This window comes from Erinaceus europaeus, chromosome 4 (assembly GCF_950295315.1).
Source record: "Erinaceus europaeus chromosome 4, mEriEur2.1, whole genome shotgun sequence".
NCBI classification, from domain to species: Eukaryota; Metazoa; Chordata; class Mammalia; order Eulipotyphla; family Erinaceidae; genus Erinaceus; species Erinaceus europaeus.
The window spans coordinates 99,002,089-99,026,937 of record NC_080165.1 but is presented as its reverse complement, the minus strand read 5'-3'; the positions used below and the strand labels follow the sequence as shown (position 1 = coordinate 99,026,937).

At 41.7% G+C, this 24,849-nt stretch overlaps 1 protein-coding gene across 2 annotated transcripts in view; it reads left to right on the top strand.

Annotated features, from left to right (window-relative positions):
* Positions 1–23,208, top strand: part of SLC2A3 (solute carrier family 2 member 3) — a 107,924-nt gene extending 84,716 nt beyond the window's left edge. The window contains exons 1-10 of one of the 2 annotated variants that reach the window (XM_007537529.3): positions 10,555–10,784; positions 13,924–14,016; positions 14,457–14,617; positions 16,826–17,066; positions 17,461–17,623; positions 17,995–18,182; positions 19,346–19,450; positions 19,766–19,867; positions 20,279–20,482; positions 20,874–23,208. In XM_007537529.3, coding sequence (XP_007537591.1) covers positions 10,770–10,784; positions 13,924–14,016; positions 14,457–14,617; positions 16,826–17,066; positions 17,461–17,623; positions 17,995–18,182; positions 19,346–19,450; positions 19,766–19,867; positions 20,279–20,482; positions 20,874–21,080 — 1,479 coding nt within the window. In that variant the 5' untranslated portion in view covers positions 10,555–10,769 and the 3' untranslated portion in view covers positions 21,081–23,208. Of the gene's footprint in view, positions 1–10,554; positions 10,785–13,923; positions 14,017–14,456; positions 14,618–16,825; positions 17,067–17,460; positions 17,624–17,994; positions 18,183–19,345; positions 19,451–19,765; positions 19,868–20,278; positions 20,483–20,873 lie in introns of those variants that run through there. The other variant, XM_060190119.1, reaches the window with a different exon arrangement.
* The last annotated feature ends 1,641 nt before the right edge of the window (positions 23,209–24,849 follow it).

The following is a 24,849-nucleotide window of genomic DNA, read 5'->3' as shown; positions in this document are numbered from 1 at the left end:
CATAACCATTATCCTACCCCACCTTCTTTTTTTTAAAAAAAATTCTTTTTCAAATCTTAGTTTTTTATTTTATTTTTTTTATTGTTGTAGTTAGTATAGTTGTTCTTATTGATGTCATTGTTGGATAGGACAGAGAGAAATGGAGAGAGAAGGGGAAAACAGAGAGGGGAAGAGAAAGATAGACACCTACAGACCTGCTTTGCTGCTTATGATGAGACTGCCCTGCAGGTGGGGAGCCGGGGGCTTGAACCGAGATCCTGATGCTGGTCCTTGCACTTTGTGCTGCATGCGCTTAACCCACTTCGTTACCACCAACTCCCCTTCTTGTTCTTTTTTTTTTTTTTAAGATTACTTATTTATTAGAAATGTAGGAGAGTGGTGGTGGTGCAGTGGATAAAGCTTTGGATTATCAATCACGAGGTCCCGAGTTCAATCCCTGGCAACACATGAACTAGAGTGATGTCTGTTTTTTTCTCTCTCTTCGCCTGTCTTTCTCATGGATTAAAAAAAAAAAAAATGTAGCTGAGAGAGAGAGAGGAGACTAGGTCTAGGAGGCGGCACAGTGTGAGGTCCTGAGTTCAATCCCCAGCAGCACATGTACCAGAGTGATGTCTGGTTCTTTCTCTCTCTCCTTCTATCTTTCTCATGAATAAATAAAACCTTAAAAAAAAAAAAGTGGGGGTTAGATAGCATAACCATTATGCTATCTACTCCTGCTAGGACTTTTTTTATTATTATTTTTTTATTCTGGACCAGTAACAACCAAGCCATGGAGTTCTAACCTAGGTATCTAAAATTCAAAGTAGAATGGGTTCCCTGGGAGATGGTTCAGTTGTGGGCATCACATGTGGTAGAGGAGTGCTTTGGTCTGCCTCTCTTCTCTCTTTTTTCAAACATGAATAAATTTTTTAAATTTATTTTCCCTTATGTTGCCCTTGTTGTTTTTCATTTTTTCATTTTGTTGCAGTGGATTCGTAGTGCAGGAACAGAGCCCCAGAGATAACCCTGGAGGAAAACAAACAAAAAGAAATAATAATAATAAAAGCCTTATAATCTTTTTTTTTTTGGTGGGGGGGACTGGGGAAGACACATAATCTTCGAAAGAATTTTCATTTAGCTAGAAGTTTGCATTTTAATTGACTCTTTTATTTATTTATTTTCCCTTTTGTTGCCCTTGTTTTTCATTGTTTTTGTAGTTATTGTTGTTGTTATTGATGTTGTCACTGTTGGATAGGACAGAAAGAAATGGAGAAAGGAGGGGAAAACAGGGAGAGAGAAAGATAGACACCTGCAGACCTGTTTCACCGACTGTGAATCGACTCCCCTACAGGTGGGGAGCCAGGGGCTTGAACTGGGATCCTTACACCACACCAGTCCTTGCACTTTGCACCACGTGCGCTTAACCCACTGCACTATCGCCCAACTCCCTAATTGACTCTTGATTGATGTGAATGAGTTTTACAAACAAGGATATATATATATATATATATATATATATATATATATATATATATATTTGTTGCCACTGTGGTTTCACTGCTCCTATCCAGTTATTTTTGGATAGTGAGAGACATGGAAAGACACAACAGCACCAAGGTTTCCTCTAGTGCAGTGGGGACCAACTCTCAAATGTGAGCCTGGGCCATGTGATGACAAAGCAGGTGCACTAGCCTGGTGGACTTTCTTTTTATCTCCCTTTTTAAACATTTACTTATTGGATAGGTTAGAGAGAATTGAGGAAGGAAAGTGAAATAGAAAGAAAGAAAGAAAAGAAAGAAAGAAAGGAAGGAAGGAAGGAAGGAAGGAAGGAAGGAAGGAAGGAAGGTAGGTAGAGGGGCCGGGTGGTGGCGCGCATGTTACAGTGCTCAAGGACGTGGGTTCAAGCCCTCAGTCTCTACCTGCAAGGGGATAGCTCTGTGAGTGGTGAAGCAGGGCTGCAGGTGTCTCTCTGCCTCTCTCCCTTTTTTTTTTTTTTAAAGAACTTATTTATTTATTCATGAGAAAGATAGGAGGAGAGAGAAAGAACCAGACATCAATCTGGTACATGTGCTGCTGAGGATTGAACTCAGGACCTCATGCTTAAGAGCCCAATGCTTTATCCACCTCCTGGACCACATCTTTTTTTTTTTTTTTTTTTTAATGTTGAGTGGGCTGTTCCCTAAATGGAGGCAGCCCTACTGGTTGTAAGATGGGTAGTTTAAAGTTTGTTTGTTTGTTTTTTAGATTTTATTTATTTGTTAATGAAAGAAGACAGGAGGAAAGAAAGAACCAGACATCACTCTGGTACGTGTGCTGTTGGAATTGAACTAAGGACTTCACACTTGAGAGTCCAGTGCTTTATCCACTGCACTATCTCCCAGACCACTCTCCCGATCTCCTTCTACCTTCTTGATTTCTGGCTGCCTCTATCCAATAGGTAAATAAAGATAATAAAAAGAAAGAAAGAAAAACACTTTAAGCACTGTTTGAAAGCTCAGAAGCTTCCTCCTGAAGGTGGAACCAGAGGCTTGAACCTGACACAGGGTAATGTGTGTACTTGACCAGGTCTGTCACTGTGATGCCTCCCTTTTTCCCCCATTTATTTACCAGATAAATAACTTACTCAACTCTAGCAAATGTTGGTCCATGGAAGTCTGCTAAGCTACACTACTGATAGTGCTGCATTTCCAGAAAATAGAGTTTGTTTTTTTTTCCCCCAGAGCCCAGCTCAGTTCTGGCATATGGTAGTGCAGGGTATTGAACCTGGGACTTTGGAGCCTCACGCATGAGTCTCTTTGCATAGCCATTTTGCTATCTATCCCTGCCCCCAAATAGAGATTTTAGTTAGGGGAGATAGCATAACAGTTATGCAACAAGACTGTCATACCTGAGGCTCCAAGGTCTCAGGTTAGCTGTCCACCCCACCACAAACCACAGCTGAGCAGTGCTCTTGTAAAAATCAGTTAATTAATTAATTAATATAGATTTTTAAAATTTTATTTCTTTATTGGGGAATTAATGTTTTACATTCAACAGTAAATACAATAGTTTGTACGTGCATAACATTCCCCAGTTTCCCATTTAACAATACAACCCCCACTATGTCATTTATCATCCTTCATGGACCTGTATTCTCCCCGCCCACCCACCCCAGAGTCTTTTACTTTGGTGCGATATCCCAATTCCATTTCAGGTTCTATTTGTGTTTTCGTTTCTGATTGATATAGATTTTTAAGGCAAAGAAAACAGAAATATAAAAACCTTGAGACAAGAACTGGGGCCTGCTTGAAAACTGACAAATAATTCAAGTTGGTTTGGACAAAGGGAAGATAGACTTCTCATACACTCCCCCCCCAACCCACCCCCCACACACACTGTTTTTGAGTATTATATAGTATGTTATAGATTGGACTAGACTAATAGGTAGAGATCATGCTAAAAAGTTGAACCCTGTACTGCCAAAATATGTGACTATTGAACACTTGAAATGGGACAAAGGTGGCTAAAGAACTCTGTTGTCAGTTTTCTCCCATTTAGGCTTTTTTTCAGGAGTTGGCGAGCTGGGTTTCCCCAATCTGAACTAACTTTTTCAGATAGAAGAAGAGAGATGGAGCCAGAGAAAGAAAGCACCAAAGCTCCCCACAGTGTGATGGGGGCCTTAAGTTTGTATTTTTAAGATTGAAGAAGTGTGGAAATTTTTTTGTTACAACTCTTAATTGGACATTTCTTCTTGGTAGTTGAAATTTTAGTGCTTTTTTTTTTTTTATGGGACTGAACCTAAGACCTCTGGAGCCTCAGGCAAGAAAGGTTTCTGCATAACCATTGTACTGTCTCTCCAGTCCTAATGTCTAGATAAGATGTGTTTGTTGTAACATACAGATTGAGGGGTGAGGAGCACTAGTGGCAGTACTTATACAGATTGCAGGGTGAGGGTAAATAGCATAATGGTTATACAAAGAGACTCTCGTGCTTGAGGCTCAGATTCAATCCACTGCCCCACCATAAACCAGAAGTAAACACTGCTTTGGTTTAAAAAAAAGGGGGGAAGCAGGGGTAGATAACATAAAGTTATGCAAAGAGACTCTCATGCCAGAGGCTCTGAATTCTGAAGTTCAATCCCTCATACCACCAAAAACCAGAACTGATGAGTGCTCTGGTAAAAAAAAAAAAAAAAGGGAGCCAGGCGGTGGCGCAGAGGGTTAAGCACACATGGTGCAAAGGGCAAGGACCAACATCAGGGTCCCCCGTTAGAGCCTCCCCCCACCACCTGAAGAGGGTTCACTTCTCTGTCTTCCCCTGCTCTCTCCATTTCTCTCTGTCCTATCCAACAACGACAGCAATAATAACAACAGTGACGATAAACAAAAGGGAAAAAGTTAAAAAAAAAGTCTTAATAAAAAAAAAAAAGTCCCAGATTCAATCCCCTGCACCACCCTAAGCCAGAGCTGAGTTAAAAGAAAAGAAGAAAATTACAGATACAAGCAAAGAGTAGAACTTTGGCAGCTGCTAGCTTTTTTGAGTGCCTTTGAAATGCCATGTACTTTGTTGTGTAAAAGAGACAATATTGTTATGCGTGTACAAACTATTGTACTTACTGTTGAATGTAAAACATTAATTCCCCGATAAAAAAAAATCAGAAAAGAAAAAAAAAAGAGATCCAGATGGCCAAAAAAAAAAAAAAAAGAGATAATAAAGATTCTTATTAAATGTTTTTCCTGATTTGAGGATTTCTAGTTTGTTTATTTTTCCACTTGGTTATCACACTAGCAAACATCCTTCCCACAGAGCAGCACAAAGCTCAGATTGAGATTCAAGGTCTGCAGGTGTCCACATTTGCAGATTCCAGGCCATTAGTCCATTCTTCTCATTCCTTCTAAGGGAACCTGGCAAAGTGGGAATTTAATAGCATTCCTTCCCAGTCTACCCCACTTTGAAATTTATCTACCTCGTTTCCTTCTTTGTTTTCCATAAAGATGGAAGAATACAGGAACAATGTAACATAGAGTCTGCATTTTGAGACATTTACCTTATTGCCCACAGTGTTATCTATGCCCATGGTGAGAGTTGCTCAAATTGGACTCTGTTACCTTAGGGACAAGCCCAGTACTCAGCTGAGCATGAGAAGCCTATTAGGTCCTACTAGCTCAAGGAGCACTTGTCTGGATTTGTTCTGTTCCATTTGAGAGTCTTTAGATTCAGTTGAGTCCAGTTATGATTTACTTATTTATTAAATATTGGAGAGAGACAGAAACTGAGAGAGGAGGAAGAGATAGAGAGGGAGAAAGACAGAGACACCTACAGCCCTGCTTCAACACTCGTGAAGATTTCCCCCTGCTGGAGGGGACCAGGGGCTTGAACCTGGGTCTTTGCACACTGTAATGTGTGCGCTTAACCAGGTGCTCCACCACCTGGCCCCTCAGTTATAATCTTTACAAATAGAAATATGGTGTAGGAGAGAGAGTGTAATAATTATGCAAAAGGACTTTCAAGCCTGAGACTCCACAAAGTCCCAGGTTCAGTCCTTATACCATCAATAAACCAGAGTTGAGCATGCTCTGGTAAAAACAAAAACAAGTAAATGATAAAAATACAATAACAGAGGAAGTCAGAAACTGTTTCAGTTATCTGAGAGGAAAAGGAAGGACACTCAAAAGTATTGATTGGTGTGTCACTTAGAAAAGAAGTGAAGGGGAGTCAGGTAGTAGGTAGCACAGCGAGTTAAGCGCTAGTGGTCGGAAGTGCAAGGACCTGCTTAAGGATCCTGGTTCTACAACCCCCTCCCCCTGCACCTGCAGGGAAGTCGCTTCTCAGGCAGTGAAGCAGGTCTGCAGGTGTCTGTCTTTCTTTTTTTTTTTTCTTTTTAATTTTTTTTTTTTTCTTAACCAGAGCACTGTTCAGCTCTGGCTTATGGTGGTGCGGGGGATTGAACCTGGGACTTTGGGGCCTCAGGCATGAGACTCTGTTTGCATAACCATTATGCTATCTACCCTCCGCCCGGTGTCTGTCTTTCTCTCCCCCTCTGTTTTCCCCTCCTCTCTCCATTTCTCTCTGTCCTATCCAACAATGACAATGACGACATCAGTAACAACTACAACAACAATAAAAAAGGGCAACAAAAGGGAAAATAAATATAAAAAAATTTAAAAAGAAGTGAAGGTAGAAGTAGTAAAGGTAGGACCATATAACTGAGTAAAAATAGGAAATATATATATATATACAGATATAGATAGATATAAATAAATATATGGTCAGCTCATATCTGTGACCAACTGGAGGCAATGGGGACAGAACTCTGGTAGTGGGAACAGTGTGGATTATACTACTTTCTTTATTATTTAATATTTAGTCAATATTAAGTCACTAATAAAATTCTTTAATGATAATACAAATACATACATATTTCTGGAAGACCATCCCTCTCCCTTAGCTTATTATTATTATTATTATTATTTTAACCAGAACACTGCTCAGCTTTGGTTTATGGTGGTGTGGGGATTGAACCCGGGACCTTGTAGTCTCATGCATTAGAGCTGTCTCCCCACCCTTTATTTATTTATTTATTTTTTATCAGAGCACTGTTCAGCTCTGGTTTATGGTGGTTTCCGGGATTGAACCTGGGACTTCGTAGCCTCAGGCATAAGTCTGTTTGCATAACCATTATGCTATCTACCTTCCACCCCGCCCTTATCTTTTAAAGAGATTTATTTACTAATTTATTTGAAAGAGAAGACAGAACTATGGCATCTGTGAAGCTGGGGATTAAACTCAGGACCTCATACTTGAGAGTTCAATGCTTTATTCACTGTACCACCACACAGAATGCTCTGTTTGATTTTTTTTATATTAATTTATTTCCTTTTTGTTGCCCTTGTTGTTTTTATTGTTGTTGTAGTTACTATTGTTGTTGATGTCCTCGTTGCTGGATAGGACAGAGAGAAATGGAGAGAGGAGGGGAAGACAGAGAGGGGGAGAGAAAGACACCTGCAGACCTGCTTCACCACCTGTGAAGCTACGCCCCTGCAGGTTGGGAGCCGGGGCCTGAACCTGGACCCTCACGCAGGTCCTCGCGCTTTGCGCCACGTGCGCTTAACCCGCTGCACTACCGCCGGACTCCCCTCTGTTTAATTTTTTAAAAATTATTTATTCTGTGGTCCGGGAAGTGGCTCAGTGGATAAAGTGTTGTACTCTCAAGCATGAGGTCCTGAGTTGAATCCCTGGAAGCACATGTACCCCGGAGTGATGTCTGGTTCTTTCTCTCTCCCCCTATCCCTCTCATTAATAAATAAATAAAATATATTAAAAAAAAATATTCTATGTGAAATAGCGAGGCTCACACGAAGGAGAAAGAGTTATATGCCCAAGTCCCACTCTATCATATACAATGCCAGAGATCTATAACCACAAGCCTCAGTTAAGCAAGGCATTCATTCTGATAGTGTAAATTTTGTTCATCCTTATTAATATTTTCTATATTCAATACATTCCATGCCGAGTGCTATTTTTTATATATCTGGTTGAATAAAACAATCACTCAAATTAATTTCTCAGGTTTCCTTTACAGTTTTAAATGTAGCCAAATCAACGTTTTAGGTTATTTTATGCTAAGTGACTCCTTATATTTCTGGTCGGTGGTGCTGCCCTAGTGGGTATTTCTCCCCCTCTGGTTGCTTAGTTTAGTTGCTGTGGCAACTAAAGGGGCCTCTGGGCTCAAAGAATTTCCTGGAAGACTTAAGAGGCTAGGGGGAGGGGAGGTTGACTTCAGGGAAGGTTTCCTTGGATGTCATGTTTCTCTCTGTTCTCTCCTTTGAAGAAGGTATCTGTGTTTCAGGAAGGAAGACTGTGCTGTCCAGTTTCATGTCCAGTAATATCAGTTTGAATTCTAAGCCCACAACCAAAACTCCAAAGGAAGATTCACTTCCTCCAGTTTACCGAAAACTTACATACATTCTCCAGGATTTTTTCCACCCCACCCCCACTTCTCCTACCCTGAAGGGGTTGCTAGGTTGCAAATGAATGGGTATTGGGAATTTGGCCGTTGATTACTAGCCCTAAAAGCCTGAATGTTATCTCTCATTTACTCAAGTCTTTATCCACATTGTTTTGCTTGGTTTGCTCTCACAGTGGTGCCACTTCTCTCTCTCCTATCATCCTTCAGTCTCTGTCCACAACTTGCTTAACTCTCATCCATACCTGCTATTTCCATGTCTTGGTTCTTTTTTTTTTTTTATAATTTATTTTTTTTATTGGAGAATTAATGTTTTGCATTCAACAGTAAATACAATAGTTTGTACATGCATAACATTCCCCAGTTTCCCATTTAACAATACAACCCCCACTATGTCATTCATCATCCTTCATGGACCTGTATTCTACCCACCCACCCACCCCAGAGTCTTTTACTTGGGTGCAATATGCCAATTTCATTTCAGGTTCTGTTTTGTTTTAATATTTATATATTTATTTTGGATAGAGACAAATGGAAAGGGAAGGGGAGTTAGAGAGGGAGACAGAGATACCTGTAGCACTGCTTCCCTGCTTGTGAAGCTTCCCCTCCCCCCAAAGGTGGGGACAGGAGCTTGAACCTGGACCTTTGAACATATTTCCATTTTCTTGTGTAGCTAGTGATCAGATGTTTATCTCATGCTTGCAAGAAACGCACAGTATACAGTTAATAGGGAATTGGTCATTCTCTTCAGTCTTATAATTCATCAGTTGAGTAGTCCTAACTGCTTGGGAGAGTATCTAAGACATGGTATGTGCTCAGCAAACATTTGGATTACTTATTTATTTTATACAGATCTAGGGTTTTTCTTTTATTTATTTATTAGGGAGATATGAGGAGAGAGGGAGAGAAGAGCGGAGCATCACCCTGGTACTTGCACTATCAGGGACTGAACTAGGGTCCTTGTGCTTGAGAGTCAAACAATGCTTTAGCCAGTGTGCTACCTCCCAGACTGCCCGATTTAGTTTGGTTTTGACTGTTTTTTCTTTTCTTTTCCTTGTTTCTTTCTTTCTTTTTAATATTTTATTTTCTTTATTTTAAAGAGAGAAAGATCCAGAAAGAGACCAAAGCACTGTTCAGCTCTGGCTTAAGGTAGTGCTGGAGATTGAACCTAGGACCTCAGAACCTCAGGCACGAAAGTTGTTTGTGGAACCATTATGCTGTCTTCTCAGCCCATTGACTAGTATATATTTATTTATTTTGAGTAGAGGCAGAGAAATTGACAGGGAAATGTAGAGAGAAAGAAATATTCTCCCTTGCTGGTGGGATTATGGGTTTGAACCTAGGTTCCTGTGCTCAACCTATAAATAATTTGTTTTAACTGAATTTGATCATATTTCCATATTTGAATGTTAGAGGGAATTTGAGACTAGTAATAAAATATTCCATAATGGGGCTGGGGATAAAGCATAATGGTTATCCAACAACTTTCATGCCTGAGGCTCTAAGGTCCCAGGGTCAGTCCCACCCAGCACCACCATAAACCAGAACTGAGCAGTCCTCTGGTCAATTAAATATAATAAAAATGCAGAATGAGTAAAAATGATAAAAGAGAATGGTCTGGGAGATGGTACAGTGGATAAGGTGTAGGACTCAAGCATGAGTTCAGTCCCTGGTATTGTATACTATATGTCAGAGTGATGCTCTAGCTCTCTTTTGCTAATAAATAAACAAGTCTTTAAAAAAGCAATGAAAAGAAATCAGAAAGGGGCCTGAGGCTGCAAAGGTCCAGCTTTAGTTCCCCACACCATAAACTAGAGCTTAGTAGTGCTCTGGTAAGAAATAAAGGAAGGGAGTGGGGGCGATAGCATATTGATTATGCAAAGAGATTCTAATTCCTGGGGCTCTTAAGTCCTGGGTTCAGTCCTCCATTATCTTAAACAAGAGATGAGCAGTGCTCGGGCAAAATAAATACACACATAAATGAGTATCTAAAAAATAGATATTTTATTTAGATATTTTTTCGAAGGAAGGGAGGAAAAGAAGGCAGAAGGAAAGGAAAATCGGAAGGGTACACTGAGGAAACTGAATAGTGTAGCACAGTTGATTCTGGCAGCTTCAGGTTCCTTCCTCCCAAATAAGAGGGTGCCCTGAAGTGGCCCATTCCTGCCTCCGACACTGTCAACCCCTTTCAAGATCATAGACCCAAAACCTACTATCAAATAGCAGCAGATAATTCCCAAGACTGAATTCTTTCTGCTTACTTGCCTTCAAAGAACCTTAACTCTCAGTAGCACTCACTGTTTAGTGATTCAATTCTAAGCATATGTAAAAGCAAAGAGAGAGAAAAGTGTTTTTGCCCTCCCTCCAGGCTTTTCTAGTAGCATTTTGTCCGTGAAACTAAGAGGCTGTAGCTGCTTTAGAAGAGGGAAGAAGCAGGAAAAAAAAAAAAAAAACACACCAAAACTGGAGTGGGAGGATGGTAGGATGTGGTTTCTTAAGGAGGGGAAGGGATTGTGTTGTTGCTGAGGGTGGGGGCAGAATTTGAGGTCACAGAATTCCGAGAGGTCACAAGATTGTTTAAGGCGGGTTTTGGGTGGGGCTGAGAGGTTGCTTTCACCTCCCCACACACACACTAGGCTCCACCCTTTGTGGAGATTATAAATTGATGAGTAGCTGCTCTCTTGAGCAGAGAGGAAAGGTGGTATATTTCGGTCCTCACTGAGAACCTGGAGAAAACTTGCTGCGGAGAACATTTTGAAGATTTTAGCCACAAGAAGAGGTGCCGCACTCTGGAATCCATCACTGAGATCTTTCTTGGGAGATCAAGCAGAATTAAATTAGGGCAATGGGGTCAGTAAAGGTAAGAATTTCCGCTATTTTTGCTTGCTTGTAATGGTGATTGCAATGTTGGGTTTTATTCTGAGTCACTAGCTGTCTCCAGGCCTTTTTTTTTTTCCTTCCTTCGTCACCCCCCCCCCCCCGCCATGCTACAGTTTTACCAGTTCACATTGAATGTCCTACTCTATCAAGGACATACCCTATTTCCTTTCCAGTCACCTTTTGTCACAGGGGATGGCACCTGGAGAAGTGTTTTCCGTTTACATAACTACAAGCTACTGGGAATGAGATGGCAAAATGTTCAGGGGATGTTGGAGGGAGGGCTGCTTGGTCTGTTGCTTCTCAGCGTGGGTCTCAGCCAGCGTGAGTATTTCTCCGGTAGCATCAACCCTTGAGAAAGGGTCTGGGATTTGTCTGGGGACAGTGGCAATATTCAGCCATCTATTCTGTAACCTAGAGGGTTCCATAGATAAACCAAAAAGAAACCCAGGTCTCCATGTTATGATTTGGAAGTGCAGAGTCTGCTGATAATACATCACATGTCTTATATATTCAGTATTTGAAGGAGAAAGGCATTTTCACTAAGGTAGAGTTATTTGCATCGGAGATAAAAATGTAGCTAGAGAAAAAGGCCTTCAAGCATAGTAATTGATGGGTCTGGGGAAGGCGGAGGGGAAAGGATTAAATAAAATCTGAGCACTAACAGGGGGCCTTCAAGGTACTTTTGCTTTAACCTGGGGTGGGGGATGCCGGCAAATTTGAGAAACTAAAACTCCAGCCTGGCCTGAGAAAAGGAGCTTAAGGTCTGGAGGGCTGGACCTTTAGAAGAAGCATAAAATGAACTACCTTGAGATGTAAATTTAAGACTACATTCACTTGAATTATTCCCTCCTAGATGAGATACAACTGAGTTGATTCTGGCTCTCCCATCACCACCCTCACCAAAAAATGTCTCTTTTGGGTCAGGAGGGAGCTAGTGCTCTCCCCCTGGTGGGTGAAAGTGATTACTACAGTGCTCTGTAGGACTAAAATTGCAAGTGGGGGCAGGATACTGTGGGTAGATGCTGTAGATTACTGTTATCAAGGTTCCTGTGCAATTAGTAAGGTAAAATTAGCAGAGTAAGCCTTTCTCGGAGTCCTAGGACTATTTAAATCATTCTATTGGACGTTGGGTCTGTGCTTTTATCTGTGGAGGTGGTTCTGTTGCGTGTCATTTTTTTGCTTGGTTGGTTTTGCTATACCAAAGCACTGCTTAGTTCCGCTTTATGGGTCTGTGGTGATGCTGGGGATTGAACCTGGGGCTTCCAAAGCCTCGGGCATGCGAGTCATTTTGCATAACAATTATACTATTTCCTGAACCCTGGGGAGGTGTTTTTCTTTCTTTTTGAGTGGAAGTAGTGGTACAGCTTTTATTTAATTTTTTTTAATTTAATTTAATTTTTATTTTTTAACCAGAGCACTGTTCAGTTCTGACTTAAGGTGGTGCCTGGTTTAAGGTGGTGCAGGGGATTGAACCTGGGACTTTGGAGCCTCAGGCATGAGAGTCTGTTTGCATAACCATTATGCTATCTACCCTCCGCCCTTATTTAAATTTTTTTCCTATTTTTTTTTTTTTACCAGGAGCACTGCATAGCTTTGGTTTATGGTGGTGCAGGAACTGAACCTGAGACTTTGGAGCCTCAGGCATGAGTTTCTTTGCCTAACCATTATACTATTTCCCTCCCCTCACCCCTCAACTTCTTTCATGATTAGTGTCCACAAGACTCTCCTAACTCCTGACTAGGTTGCTAATGATTCCAGGCCCAGTAACCCAGTTCTTTTTTTTTTTAACCAGAGCACTACTCAGCTCTGGCATATGGTGTGCGGAAGATTGAACCTGGGACTTTGGAGCCGCAGGCATGAGAGTCTCTGCATAGCTTATGCTGTCTACCTGTGCCCTTAAGTTTTTTTCTTTACCAGAGCACTCCTTAGCTGTCTCACTGTATGTTATGGTGGTGTGTGGGTTTGAACCTGGAATTTTTTGCATAACTATCATGTTATCCCCTCGCCCATTTGCAGTGCCAGGGATCAAACTCAGAACCTCATGCCACACTTTTATCTACTATATGTGTCTGGATAAAATTCCTTTTACTTTCCGCCTTTCATTACTGGATCTCTAGGTTTTTGTTAAAAGTTTATTTCATTTCATTCTAAGAGTTTCACACAGGAGAGAAAAGATAGAAGTCAAAGTGCCAATCCAGCACACTTGGCACTGGGGATTGTCCCAGGAGCTCAGGCATTCAAGTCCTGTGTGCTAGCTGTTGAGCTATATGCCCAACCTGGGTTTTTTGTTTTGTTTTTTACCAGTGCACTGCTCAGCTCTGGCTTATGGTGGTGTGGGGGATTGAACCTGGGACTCTGGAGCCTCAGGCATGGGAGTCTTTGCATAACCATTATGCTATCCCTGCCCCTGTTTTTGTTTGTTTGTTTGTTTTTTGGTTTAATCTTTTTATTTTATTGTTGGATAGAGACAGATATTGGGGGGAGGTAGAGAGGGAGAGAAACATAGATACCTACAGCCCTGCTTCACCACTTGTGAAGCTTTCCCCCTGCAGGTGGGGACCAGAGGCTTGAACCTGGGTCCTTGTGCACTGTTGTAATGTGTGCGCTTAACCAGATGTGCCACCACCTGGCCCCCCCATTTTTTTTTAATATTCCCTTTTGTTGGCCTTGTTTTATTGTTGTTATTGATGTCATCATTATTGGATAGGACAGAGCGAAATGGAGAGAGATGGGGGAGCCGGAGGAGGAGAGAAAGACACCTGCAGACTTGCTTCACCATTTGTGAAGCGACCTCCCTTAGGATGGGGAGACAGGGGCTCGGGATCCTTAAGGCCAGTCCTTGTGCCTTGCGCCACCTGTGCTTAACCCACTGCGCTACCACCCTAGTTTTTGTTTTTATACCATTCATAGACAAAGTTGATAAAGACACATGTGGGATTGGGGAGGTTTCTCAGTCGTTGGAGGACTTGCCTCCATGAAACCCTGTTTTAATCTCTGGCACATGCAACTCCAGAGCAGTGCTTGATCTCACTCATACAAATAGATCTTTAACTGGTATGTAATATGACACAATCACCAAGACTTAAGGGCTGTATCTCTCCTCTCCCAACCCTCCCCAGATGACTGCCCACCTGGTCTTCTCAATCAGCATTGCTGCTATTGGCTCGTTCCAGTTTGGCTACAACACTGGAGTCATCAATGCTCCCGAAATGGTGAGTACCTGGCAGCTGGAGTCAGAATCAGAAGTTATTCCTCCCAGTAGAGTTTCAGGAATTAAAGAATGTACGACAGACTTGGTATTTATCTTGAAGAGGGAGACTTTTTTAGTGGAGGGGCCTTGTTAAATCACTAGAGCGGGAATTTAAAAAAGTCATCTACTCCCCATGCCTTTAGTTGTAGTCAGTATTCTGACTATGGTATGCACTTAATTATTCTTAGGGACAAAGAAGGAAGATGACTTAGGAGAGGGTGGTGGTAATCCAGAAGTGCTACTACCTACTAGGATTTTTTGTGTTACTGTGGTTTGTTAAGTCTCTTATGTCCCCTTTATTCATAAAACAATCATAGTGTTGGAGCATTGGGAGATGAGATGGGAGATAATGTTTACCTCTTTTTCCATCCATCTGCCCTACCTAACCATTTTACTTTGCAGATCATAAGGAACTTTCTGAATTACACTTTGGAAGAGAGACTAGAAGAACCTCCCAGGGAGCTGTTACTTACAACCCTCTGGTCTGTGGCTGTGGCCATTTTCTCAGTTGGTGGTATGATTGGCTCCTTTTCCGTTGGACTCTTTGTCAACCGCTTTGGCAGGTATTGATCAGAAATGGTTACATTGTGCTGTGACTTGCTTGGGAGGACCCCTACTGCCTGAATACTTTCCCATAAAGTGTTAAATTGTGTGACTGACTGGCCTTTGCAGCCCCACTGAGACTGGTTCAATTTTTTTTGTACCAGAGCACTGCCCGGCTTTTGTTTATGATAGTGCAGGGGATTGAACCTGGGACTTTGGAGCCTCAGGTATGAGAGTCTTTATAGTTCAGTATGTAGTTTACCAAAAACACACAAGGTCAAAATTAGGTGCTTAAATTTGTTTCTTGTGCAAGAATTTTCATCATTTCACACATCAGATTAATAGGGAATATTTCATAATTCCTGGTCTGTGACAAATGTGAATAATGGCCAAATAACTGAAAATTTCTAAAAAAAAAAAAGAAAATTGAATCTTTTCATCCTATTTTGGCTAAATAAAACACCTTAGAAGGTGAAGTACTTCCAGGAATGACTGAAGGAACCAGTTAGTTTATTAATCACATGTTCTGAAAAGGGACATGGTTTTCATTTTGTTTATTTGTGAGGCTAATTCCCCCCCACATACACACTAAAACCATTACCTTTTTTTTTTTTTCCTTTTTACCGTAGCACTGATTAGCTCTGCTTTATGGTGCTGTGGGTAATTGAACCTGGGACTTTAGAGCCTCAGACATGACTGTCTCTTTGTGTAATCATTATGCTATCTGCCACTGCCTACCATAAAATATTTAATAAGAATATCACTCCATGCTTTATCTACGGTGCTACCTCCTGTAGCTCTGAATTTAATCTCCTGATTTAATAGAGCTGGATAGTGGTGGGAAAAATTTAATTTCTAGCAAATATCTAATGTTAATTTGTGGACAGCTTTTTGAGAATTGCTGAACAATTTTTTAAAATTTATTTCTTTATTGGGGAATTAATGTTTTACATTCAACAGTAAATACAATAGTTTGTACATGCATAACATTCCCCAGTTTCCCATTTAACAATACAACCCCCACTATGTCATTTATCATCCTTCATGGACCTGTATCACTCAGTTTTAATGTTTTCTTTCTTTCCTTTAAGGCAGAACCTTTTTAGTTTACTTTTCTACCAGAATGGGTGAGAGACCTTGCTTCTAGCAGAATTACTGCGTCTCTTCAAAGTTCAGTTAATGTCTAGCTTACCCAGGCTCCTTGTCTCTGATAACAGGGCTTGAAAGAGACTTGCGACCACTCTCTGTGCTGAGTTCCCAAGCTTACTGTCACTGCCTCCATTATGCTTTTTCATTCTTGATTTCTCTCAGTTGTTGTGATAGTACCTGGTGAATAGTAGCCCCTCTAAATATTTACTGGACTAGCAAATAAGAAAAGATTCTTCCCTATAGCTCAGAAGTTTTTAAACTTAGCTAAAAATACCTAAAAATTTTCCTTAGTGTTGAATTGAAAAAACATGTCCTAGGTTTTTTTTTTTTTTTTAAATAACTAGAGCACTACTCAGCTCTGGCTTATGGTGGTGGTGGTTCTGGGGGACTGAACAATTTTTTTGGGGGGGGGTTAAAATTCTAGCTTCAGCTTGAACACTCAAGGAGAGAATCTTAAGCAAACTCTAGGAACATACCTTGGGTGTAAAAATGAAAATCATTGATCCTTGGGGTATCAGGAGATGACATAACTGGGTGATAAGAGTTTCATACCTACAGCTCTTGAGGGTACCAGGGTCAGTCCCCAGCGCCCAGCATAAGCCAGGGTTGAACAGTGCTCTGGTTAACAGCAAAAAAAAATCAATCCTCTTGCATAATTGTGTGTAAATATATACTCTTGTGACAACAAAAATTCTCTAAATGAACATTTTTCTCAATAAAGCAGTATTAGAGTGGGAGGGGGGCAGGGGAGGATTTTGATCCTGGTTATCAGTGCACTGTTAATAGAATGTGAGAAAGTTAGACCAAGAGAGAAGAACCTAGAGAAAAGTAGGATAAGAGATGGGGCTGGGTGGTGGTATAGCTGGTTGAGCACACACATTATGATGCACAAGGGCCTGAGTTCAAGCCCTCAAACCCCCCCCACCTGCAGAGGGAAAGCTTTGTGAGCGGTGAAGCAATGTTGCAGGTGTTTCTCTGTCTTTTATCTCCTCTTGATTTCTGGCTATCTCTATTAATAAATAAAGAAAACAAATTTTAAAGATTTTCCTGTTTTACTGACTTGTGTTTTAACTTTTCAGGCGCAATTCGATGCTTATTGTCAACATATTGGCAATTGCTGGTGGTTGCCTTCTGGGTTTCTGCAAGTTAGCAGAGTCTGTTGAAATGCTGATCCTGGGTCGCTTGATTATTGGCCTTTTCTGTGGACTGTGCACAGGTTTTGTGCCGATGTATATTGGAGAGGTGTCGCCTACTCACCTACGGGGGGCCTTTGGCACTCTTCACCAGCTGGCCATCGTCATTGGGATTCTGGTGGCCCAGGTACTTGAATTTACACTTAATGAGTTTTAAGGTTTATGGTTTAAGTTAGTACAGATTAATTATTCAAGAATTCATGGCACAAATGCACTTATATATGTTTCAGCTTTATGTGGTATCTGGGATCTCACCCAGCACCAAGTATAAGGACCTACTTGCCTCCAGCTCCCCACCTGTGGGGGAGGGAGGGCATACTTCACGAGCAGTGAAGTAGGTCTGCAGGTGTCTTTATCTTTCTGCCTATCTCCCCTTCCTCTCTATTTCTCTGTCCATGGAAAAAATGTCTGCCAGGAGTTGTGGGTTCATAGTGCTGGCAACAAGCCCCAGCAATAACCCTGAAGGCAAAGAAAAAAATTACTTTTAAAACAATAGTGTTAAGATGGTCTGATTTTTCTAGATCTTTGGTCTGAAATACATCATGGGGACTGAAGAACTCTGGCCCTTGTTGTTGGCCTTCACCATCATTCCAGCTGTGATACAGTGCGCAGCCCTTCCGTTTTGTCCTGAAAGTCCTCGATTCTTGCTCATTAACAGAAAGGAGGAGGAGAATGCTAAGCAGAGTGAGTATACTTCACAACTTCACTATAGACAGTATTGGCGGTTTGTTAGGGGATCAGGGTATTGGCTCTTTTTGTCATCTCCTTTCCTTGCCTTGCAAGGTGGTTTTCTGATTAATCTCCACAAACTTGAGGCATACAATTTCACACTTCAAAATGTATATTACCATGCAATACTCAGCCTCATTCCAAGTGTCAACCCCCCCCCCCAAAACCTTTCAGTCTTTTGGTGATCTCAGTCCCTTCCAGCCCCTAAGAATGATTGAAATGGCAAGGTCAGGCATTGCTAGGATTCATCTTAGGAAGCTTTTTCCTAGCTGCCTTATGAAAAGCAAATTTGGAATAGTACCTTACCCCTATCCTTTCCTCACCAGTCCTCTACCGATTGTGGGGCACCCAGGATGTATCCCAAGAAATCCAGGAAATGAAAGACGAGAGTGCTCGGATGGCACAGGAAAAGCAAGCCACTGTCCTGGAGCTGTTCAGATCCCGCAGCTATCGGCAGCCTATCATAATCTCCATCATGCTTCAGCTCTCCCAGCAGCTCTCTGGAATCAATGCTGTAAGTCACAACTTCTAGGTCATAGTTGTCCTATAATAACTATTTCACTTGCATCACCTTACCAGAAGTGAATTGCACTAGATACAGTTACTGTTCACATTCTTACATATGCAAAACCCTTCCTTCCAAGATTTGCTGGGTCTCTGGGGATTCACTACTCTAAGGTGACTTGATTTTTAGGTACAAAGAGACAAAAGGGGGGGTGGTGGGAAATACTGCTAAATGAGTTATTTTGCTGGTCCTCCAATTTTTTATTATCCGGATTTGATGTTCTTAAGTAGTGAAACAGTGCTGCAGATGTCTGTCTCTTTGCTTTTTTTTTTTTTGTGAGACGCAGAGAGAAAGAAACACCAGAGTACTGCTCAGCTCTGGCTTATGGTGGTGCAGGGAATTGAACCTGGAACTTTTGGAGCTTCAGGCATGAGAATCTATTTGCATAACCATTATGCTGTCTCCCCTGCCCTGTCTCTTTCCTTCTCTATTCCTCCCTCTCAATTTGTCTTATCTAATAAAATTAAAATATAATAATACAGGGAGTGGTGTTAAAATATAATAATATAGGGGGTGTTGCACTGGATAAAGTCTTGGACTCTGGCATAAACCAGAGTGATAATTCTAGTTCTGTTAAATAAATCTTAGAAATATATATGTAGAAAAGACAAAATGAAAATAAATAGCTGGAACTGAGAATAAAAAAGGGGATATAAAACACTGAAGATAATTCACTTGCAGAAAAAAATTGTGCTTTAAAACAAAAAACTGGAGGGGCCCAGGCAGTAACGTATAGAGTTAAGAGCACATGGAGCTAAGCTCAAGGACTGGTGTAGGGATTCCAGTTTGAGCCTCCAGCTCCCCACCTGTGGGGGTGGGGTCGCTTCACCCTTATTGGAGCAGGTCTACAGGTGTCTTTCTCTGCCTCTCTCTGTCTTCCCCATCTCTCTCAATTTCTCTGTCCTATCCAACAACAACAGTAATAATAATAACAATAAACAAGGGCAACAAAAGGGAAAAAATAGCCTCCTGGATTTAAGCCCCAGTAATAACCCTGGAGGCAGAAAAAAAGAAAACTGGACTTCACAAGCAGTCAGATTATTTTGAGAGCTCTATTTAACTGCTATGTATAATTGCTGTTTCAAGTAGCCTCTCTGTTTTTCTCCTGCCAGGTATTCTATTACTCAACAGGAATCTTTAAAGATGCAGGTGTAAAGGAACCAATCTATGCGACCATTGGTGCTGGTGTGGTTAATACTGTTTTCACTATAGTTTCTGTAAGTTCAGTGTTTTGATAATTTGGGGTTGGGAGTTTTTGCCATACATATTCATAGATGGGTTACATGTCTTCTCACCTAGCATGATTTTAATAGTCCTCTTTGAGGTAAAAGAGGAATATTAATACATATACTCAAGTAGTCTTGAAGAGAATAAAATGGATTGGGAAGGGAGGATATGGAAGAAATATGGTGCTTTAAGCTAAGAGTTGGAGAGATGCATCTATATTAAAGATTTTTTTGGCAAGGATATATTTAGATGGTATTTTCATGAGAGGAAAAAACTAAAGTTTAATGATATTTCCTTCTTCCCAGCTGTTTCTGGTGGAAAGGGCTGGAAGGAGGACTCTGCATATGGCAGGCCTTGGAGGGATGGCTATTTGCTCTGTCCTCATGACTGTTTCCTTGTTGTTGAAGGTGAGTGCTCTCTCTGAGAGACAGAAAGGCAGAGGTGGGGGCAGGGTAGAGACTTGGGTTCTGGGACACAGATGGGATGTTGAAATTAGAGATAGTCATATTTGGCAGAAATAACCTGCCAAGAAAAGTGTATTGTCAGAGATAAGTAAACTGCTATAATACATACATTTTTATAATATGATCTTGAAGTAATTATTTTCCCTAATTTAAAGTTGGTGACATGGTCTCAGTCCAAATGTAAATTTTTTGCAATAACACAAAAGGAACCTAGGGCTCTTGACTTAAGTCCAGTAAGTCCATTATGCCACTGCACAAAAGAAGTCTATTATTAGCACTCCTTTCTGGGAGAGTGGATCTTATCCAAGTTGTGTTGTTTACTCTTAACTTTTTATATGTTCATTCCTCATACAGAATCAACATAATTGGATGAGCTATGTGTGCATTGCAGCTATCTTGATCTTTGTGGCCTTCTTTGAAATTGGTCCAGGCCCCATTCCCTGGTTCATCGTGGCCGAACTCTTTAGCCAGGGACCCCGCCCTGCTGCCATGGCCTTGTCTGGCTGTTCTAACTGGACCTCTAATTTTTTGGTTGGACTGCTCTTCCCCTCAGCTGCAGTAAGTAAATTAAAACAAACTCCCAATCAGCTATGTTTAAGATGCTTTAGTGATATTTTCTCACACCTTAGGGTTAGATGCTGGGGACTTTTGAGGCAAAAGCAAGTTAAACACACACAGAGACACACACAGACACGCACACACACACACACGCGCACACACACACACACACACACACACACACACACACACACACGGCGGGCTGACTCACTTGAATACTGACTGCACTGCTTTGCCATGTTTAAGACGCACATTCTAGCCCAGCCTCCACCATGTTGAAGAAAGCTTTGGTGTAAAAGGCTTGAAACCCATTAGCAATGTGAATGTAAGGGAAATAAATCAGTTTGCTCATGACCACATTTTCACACTGATTATCTTTTTTTTTTCCTAGTACTACTTAGGAGCCTACGTTTTTATTATCTTCACCGCCTTCCTTGTTATCTTCTTGATCTTCACCTTCTTCAAAGTTCCTGAGACCCGTGGCAGGACTTTTGAGGAAATAACACGAGGCTTTGAAGGGCAGGTGCAGGATGCTGAGAAAGGCCCCATGGAGATGAACAGCGTCCAGCCTGTGAAAGAGAGCACCACCAACGTCTAAGCCATTCCTCCCCACCTCCCTCCCAATATGAGAAAGCCACCTCTCCACAGGAAGGGAGAGCCATCATCAGGTTGTAACCCAGGACTGTTTATGAATGCTGCTACTTGATTCCTTTGTCATCCCACACACTCCATGAGCACTTCAGATGTTTATGGTGTTCAATACTGGGGTTAGTTGTATCTCCAATGGCTTTTTAAACAATTTATTTCTTGGACATTCTCTTCTAAGGAGAGACCAAATGAACCTACCTTCATTCAGGAGAAACTGGTTGCTTGGCAAATGGCGACTTTGCAAGCTCTTCCTGTCTTTGATTTTGCTGTTGCTCTCAATAGGGGAGTGAGGGTGCATGCAGTTCCCTGACCTCAGAAAGCATATACTGTATGGAAGGCAGCAAGGGATGGTGGTAAGAGCTCCTTCCTGACTTCCATACAGCTCTGCAGAGCAAATTAACTTGTATTTATTTTCTGGTTTTATTGCATAAATATTTATTTTTTTAAATATAAAGTAATTTTACCAAATAATGAAATCATAAGGAAATTGAGGTTGGAGGGAGGTGTTTAAAGAAGTTAGAGGGTAGAAGACTGAGATCAGAGAGGTGATGGTACAGAATTTAGAGGGAATATGACCTTACTGGAAAAGGCTTCACAGTGTGCTGTGCGAGGTCAGCATGCTGCTGACCTCTTCACAATCTCTGTCCTTCAGATGGAAAGTCTTGTTTCATTTCTCAGAGAAGTCATGTGCCTGTGTAAAGAAGCTACTGATTTCCTTTGGAACTTTTCTCTTTAAGACTATATTTAGTTTATACTTGAAATCTAGAATTATTACTAAACTGGGTATCTATAGTTAGTGGTGGTGGATGGGTTCTCACATTGAATGGTGTCCAGTGAAGGGAAGGTTGTATCTCTAGAAATTCCTTCTCTCCCCCCTCACTGTACCAGACAATTTCTTTACCCTTGTAAGTGGGCTCACTTTTTAAAAAATATTATTATTTTAAAGGCCTGCCACCCATCTAGTGATTCTTGGTAAAGGCTCAGAATTTCTCCATTTTGTTCTTTAGGGGGTTTTATATTTTGTTTTAACCTGTAGCATTACAAGAATTCAGAGGAGCGTGTTCCTAGCTATCCTGAACTTGTAACCTCAGCTCTGGGAGGAGATTTTTTCCTGAACATTTATGATTCAGTTTTACATATGTTGACTGCATGCCTGTTGGTGTCTGTTACTATGTCTAGTCACCCTAGTTACCATGTAACCGTAGTACTGTGTCAAGTGCCCTTAGAGGATCTGAATCTTTCCTACAGACCACATGTGAGACTGAGTAAATGTGCAGAGTAGTCCACACTTAAGGGTGAACGGTTGAGCACTGTCACTTTGCTCTGGGTGACTTGCTTCTTTTGTGCCCCCACAGCCCCCTTTTGGATAGTGTGTTCAAACTTATTCCTGTGTGCGTAAATAACACTGCCTCTAATGGGTGGAGTTTGCGTGGATGGCTTTCTTCAAAACTTAAGGGTCCAGTTTCTTCTTTTGTTGGCACACTCGGGAGATGGAAGTAGGAGAGAGTAAAAGATCAAGACATGAACCTTTCTGGGGGTGTCAGCCGAGGGAGACATTCTCTTTAAGGGAGATAAGAGATAACTAGAGAATTCCAAGACTGAAGCCATTCAGAGAGGTAGGTGGGATGGAGAGATTCGTGCTCACCACAGTCCCCAGGAACCAGGATTTCCTTCCCTGGACTTGGGACCCTGAAGATACGTAACCCTCATCTTGCTTTCTCTTTCGTTGCTCAATCTCCCTTTCCCCACTTGGTGCTTACACGTCTCAGACCCTTAAGCTAAGCCCTTGAGTGTGACAGTGCTCGAGTCCTCACTTGTTCCCATTCTCATTCCCATTCTCTGGTCCATTGACAAGCCTCATAGCTTGGCACAGGGCCTTGTCTGGAACATGTGACTTTACTCCAACTGCACCTCTATCTCTGGCTCCTCAAAATCGGAGAATGGCAATGATGCAGTGTGGAAGCTTTTCATTTGTAATCCTTTCTCAGTGACCAGATTGTGAATATTTCCAAATGGATTTTCTATTAATGTTACTGTGGTTCTTGGTTTTGAAATAAAACTTCTGAATGTATATATGACATCACAGACTTTTTGTTTTGTTTTGTTCTGGGTTTTATTGTCTTTGTAACAACAAAGTTAGCTCTAAGTTTTGATATGGGAGGCCAGGCAATAGCACAGTGGGTTAAGCACAAGGACGTGTGTTAAGAATCCTGGTTCTAGCCCCTGACGACTCCCCACCTGTACTTTGAAAGTGGTGAAGCAGGTCTGCAGATGTCTTCTCCATCTTCCCTCCTCTCTCAATTTCTCTGTCCAGTGACAACAGCAACTATACCACCAATAACTTAACAACCACAACAAGGGAAACAAAATGGGAAAAATAGCCTCCAGGAGCAGTGGATTTATGGTACAGGCACCAAGCCCCAGCAATAACTCTGGAGGAGGGAAAAAAAAACAAAAACCTCTGGTATGGGGGTGCTGGTTGGTGATACACCTGGTCAAGCACACATGTTAAAATGCAGAAGAATCTGGGTTTGAGTCCCCCATCCCCACTTGCAGGGGTGAAGCTTTGCGAGTAGTGAAGTAGATCTATAGATGTCTAAAAAATAGATTGTATCATACCCTGGTAGCTCCAGCGGTGGTGGAGCATTTCTAAACATGCTGGACAGAAGTGCCCTGCAGCGGCACACCTGGCTGATAGCAAGAGCACTCCGTCATGCAGAGCTAGGGAGCAAGCACATCTTCATATGTGGGAGGGAAGACTCTACCCCTGGGCTCTGCCTCTGCTTCTGCTTGCTTCTTTTCTTTTTAAAAATATGTTACTGAATAGAGACAGAAATTTAGAAAGGAGAGAGTGGGAGAGACAGACACCTGAAGCCCTGCTTCACCACTCATGAAGCTTTCCCCCTGCAGGTGGGGCCAGGGGCTTGAACCCGGGACCTCAGCACTGTAATGTGTGCACTTAACCAGATGTGCCACCACCTGAACCAACCTACCTTTCTTCCTTTCTTTTCATAAGATAGATAGAGCCAACAATTGAGAAGGAAGGGGGTGATAGGGAGAGACTGCTTCACTTGCAAAGCTTACCCCCTGCAGAAGGGGAACTCTAGCCCAGGTTCTTGTGCACTGTGACATGGGTGCTCAACCAGGTGAGCCACCACCACCCGGCTCCTGCCTCTGTTTTCTTTAATGTTCACCCCATACTGATGTCAGGGTACCCACATGACATGTATCACTAGCCTGCTTAGGACCTTGAAGAGGTTCCAATTACAGGAAGTGTCTTCGAAGCTCTTTTTAGCAAATCATGCAACCCCAGCACTAGGGCAAAAATCCCATACCTAGCCCCAACTGCATTGAAGGAAGTAGCATCTGCAACTTGGTGGCTGAAAAAGCATTAAGATAAAAAGCAGGGGTTCGGGCGGTAGCACAGCAGGTTAAGCACAAGTGGTGCAAAGCGTAAGGACCAGCATAAGGATCCTGGTTCAAGCCCCCGGCTCCCCACCTACAGGGGAGTCACTTCACAGGCGATGAAGCAGTTCTGCTGGTGTCTGTCTTTCTCTCCCCCGCTCTGTCTTCCTCTCCTCTCCATGTCTGTCTGTCCTGTCTAACAATGACAACATCAATAGCAACAAGAATAACTACAACAACAATAAAAAGACAACAAGGGCAACAAAAGGGAATAAATATTTAAAAGAAAAAGATATAAAGCAGAAAGGGGAGCA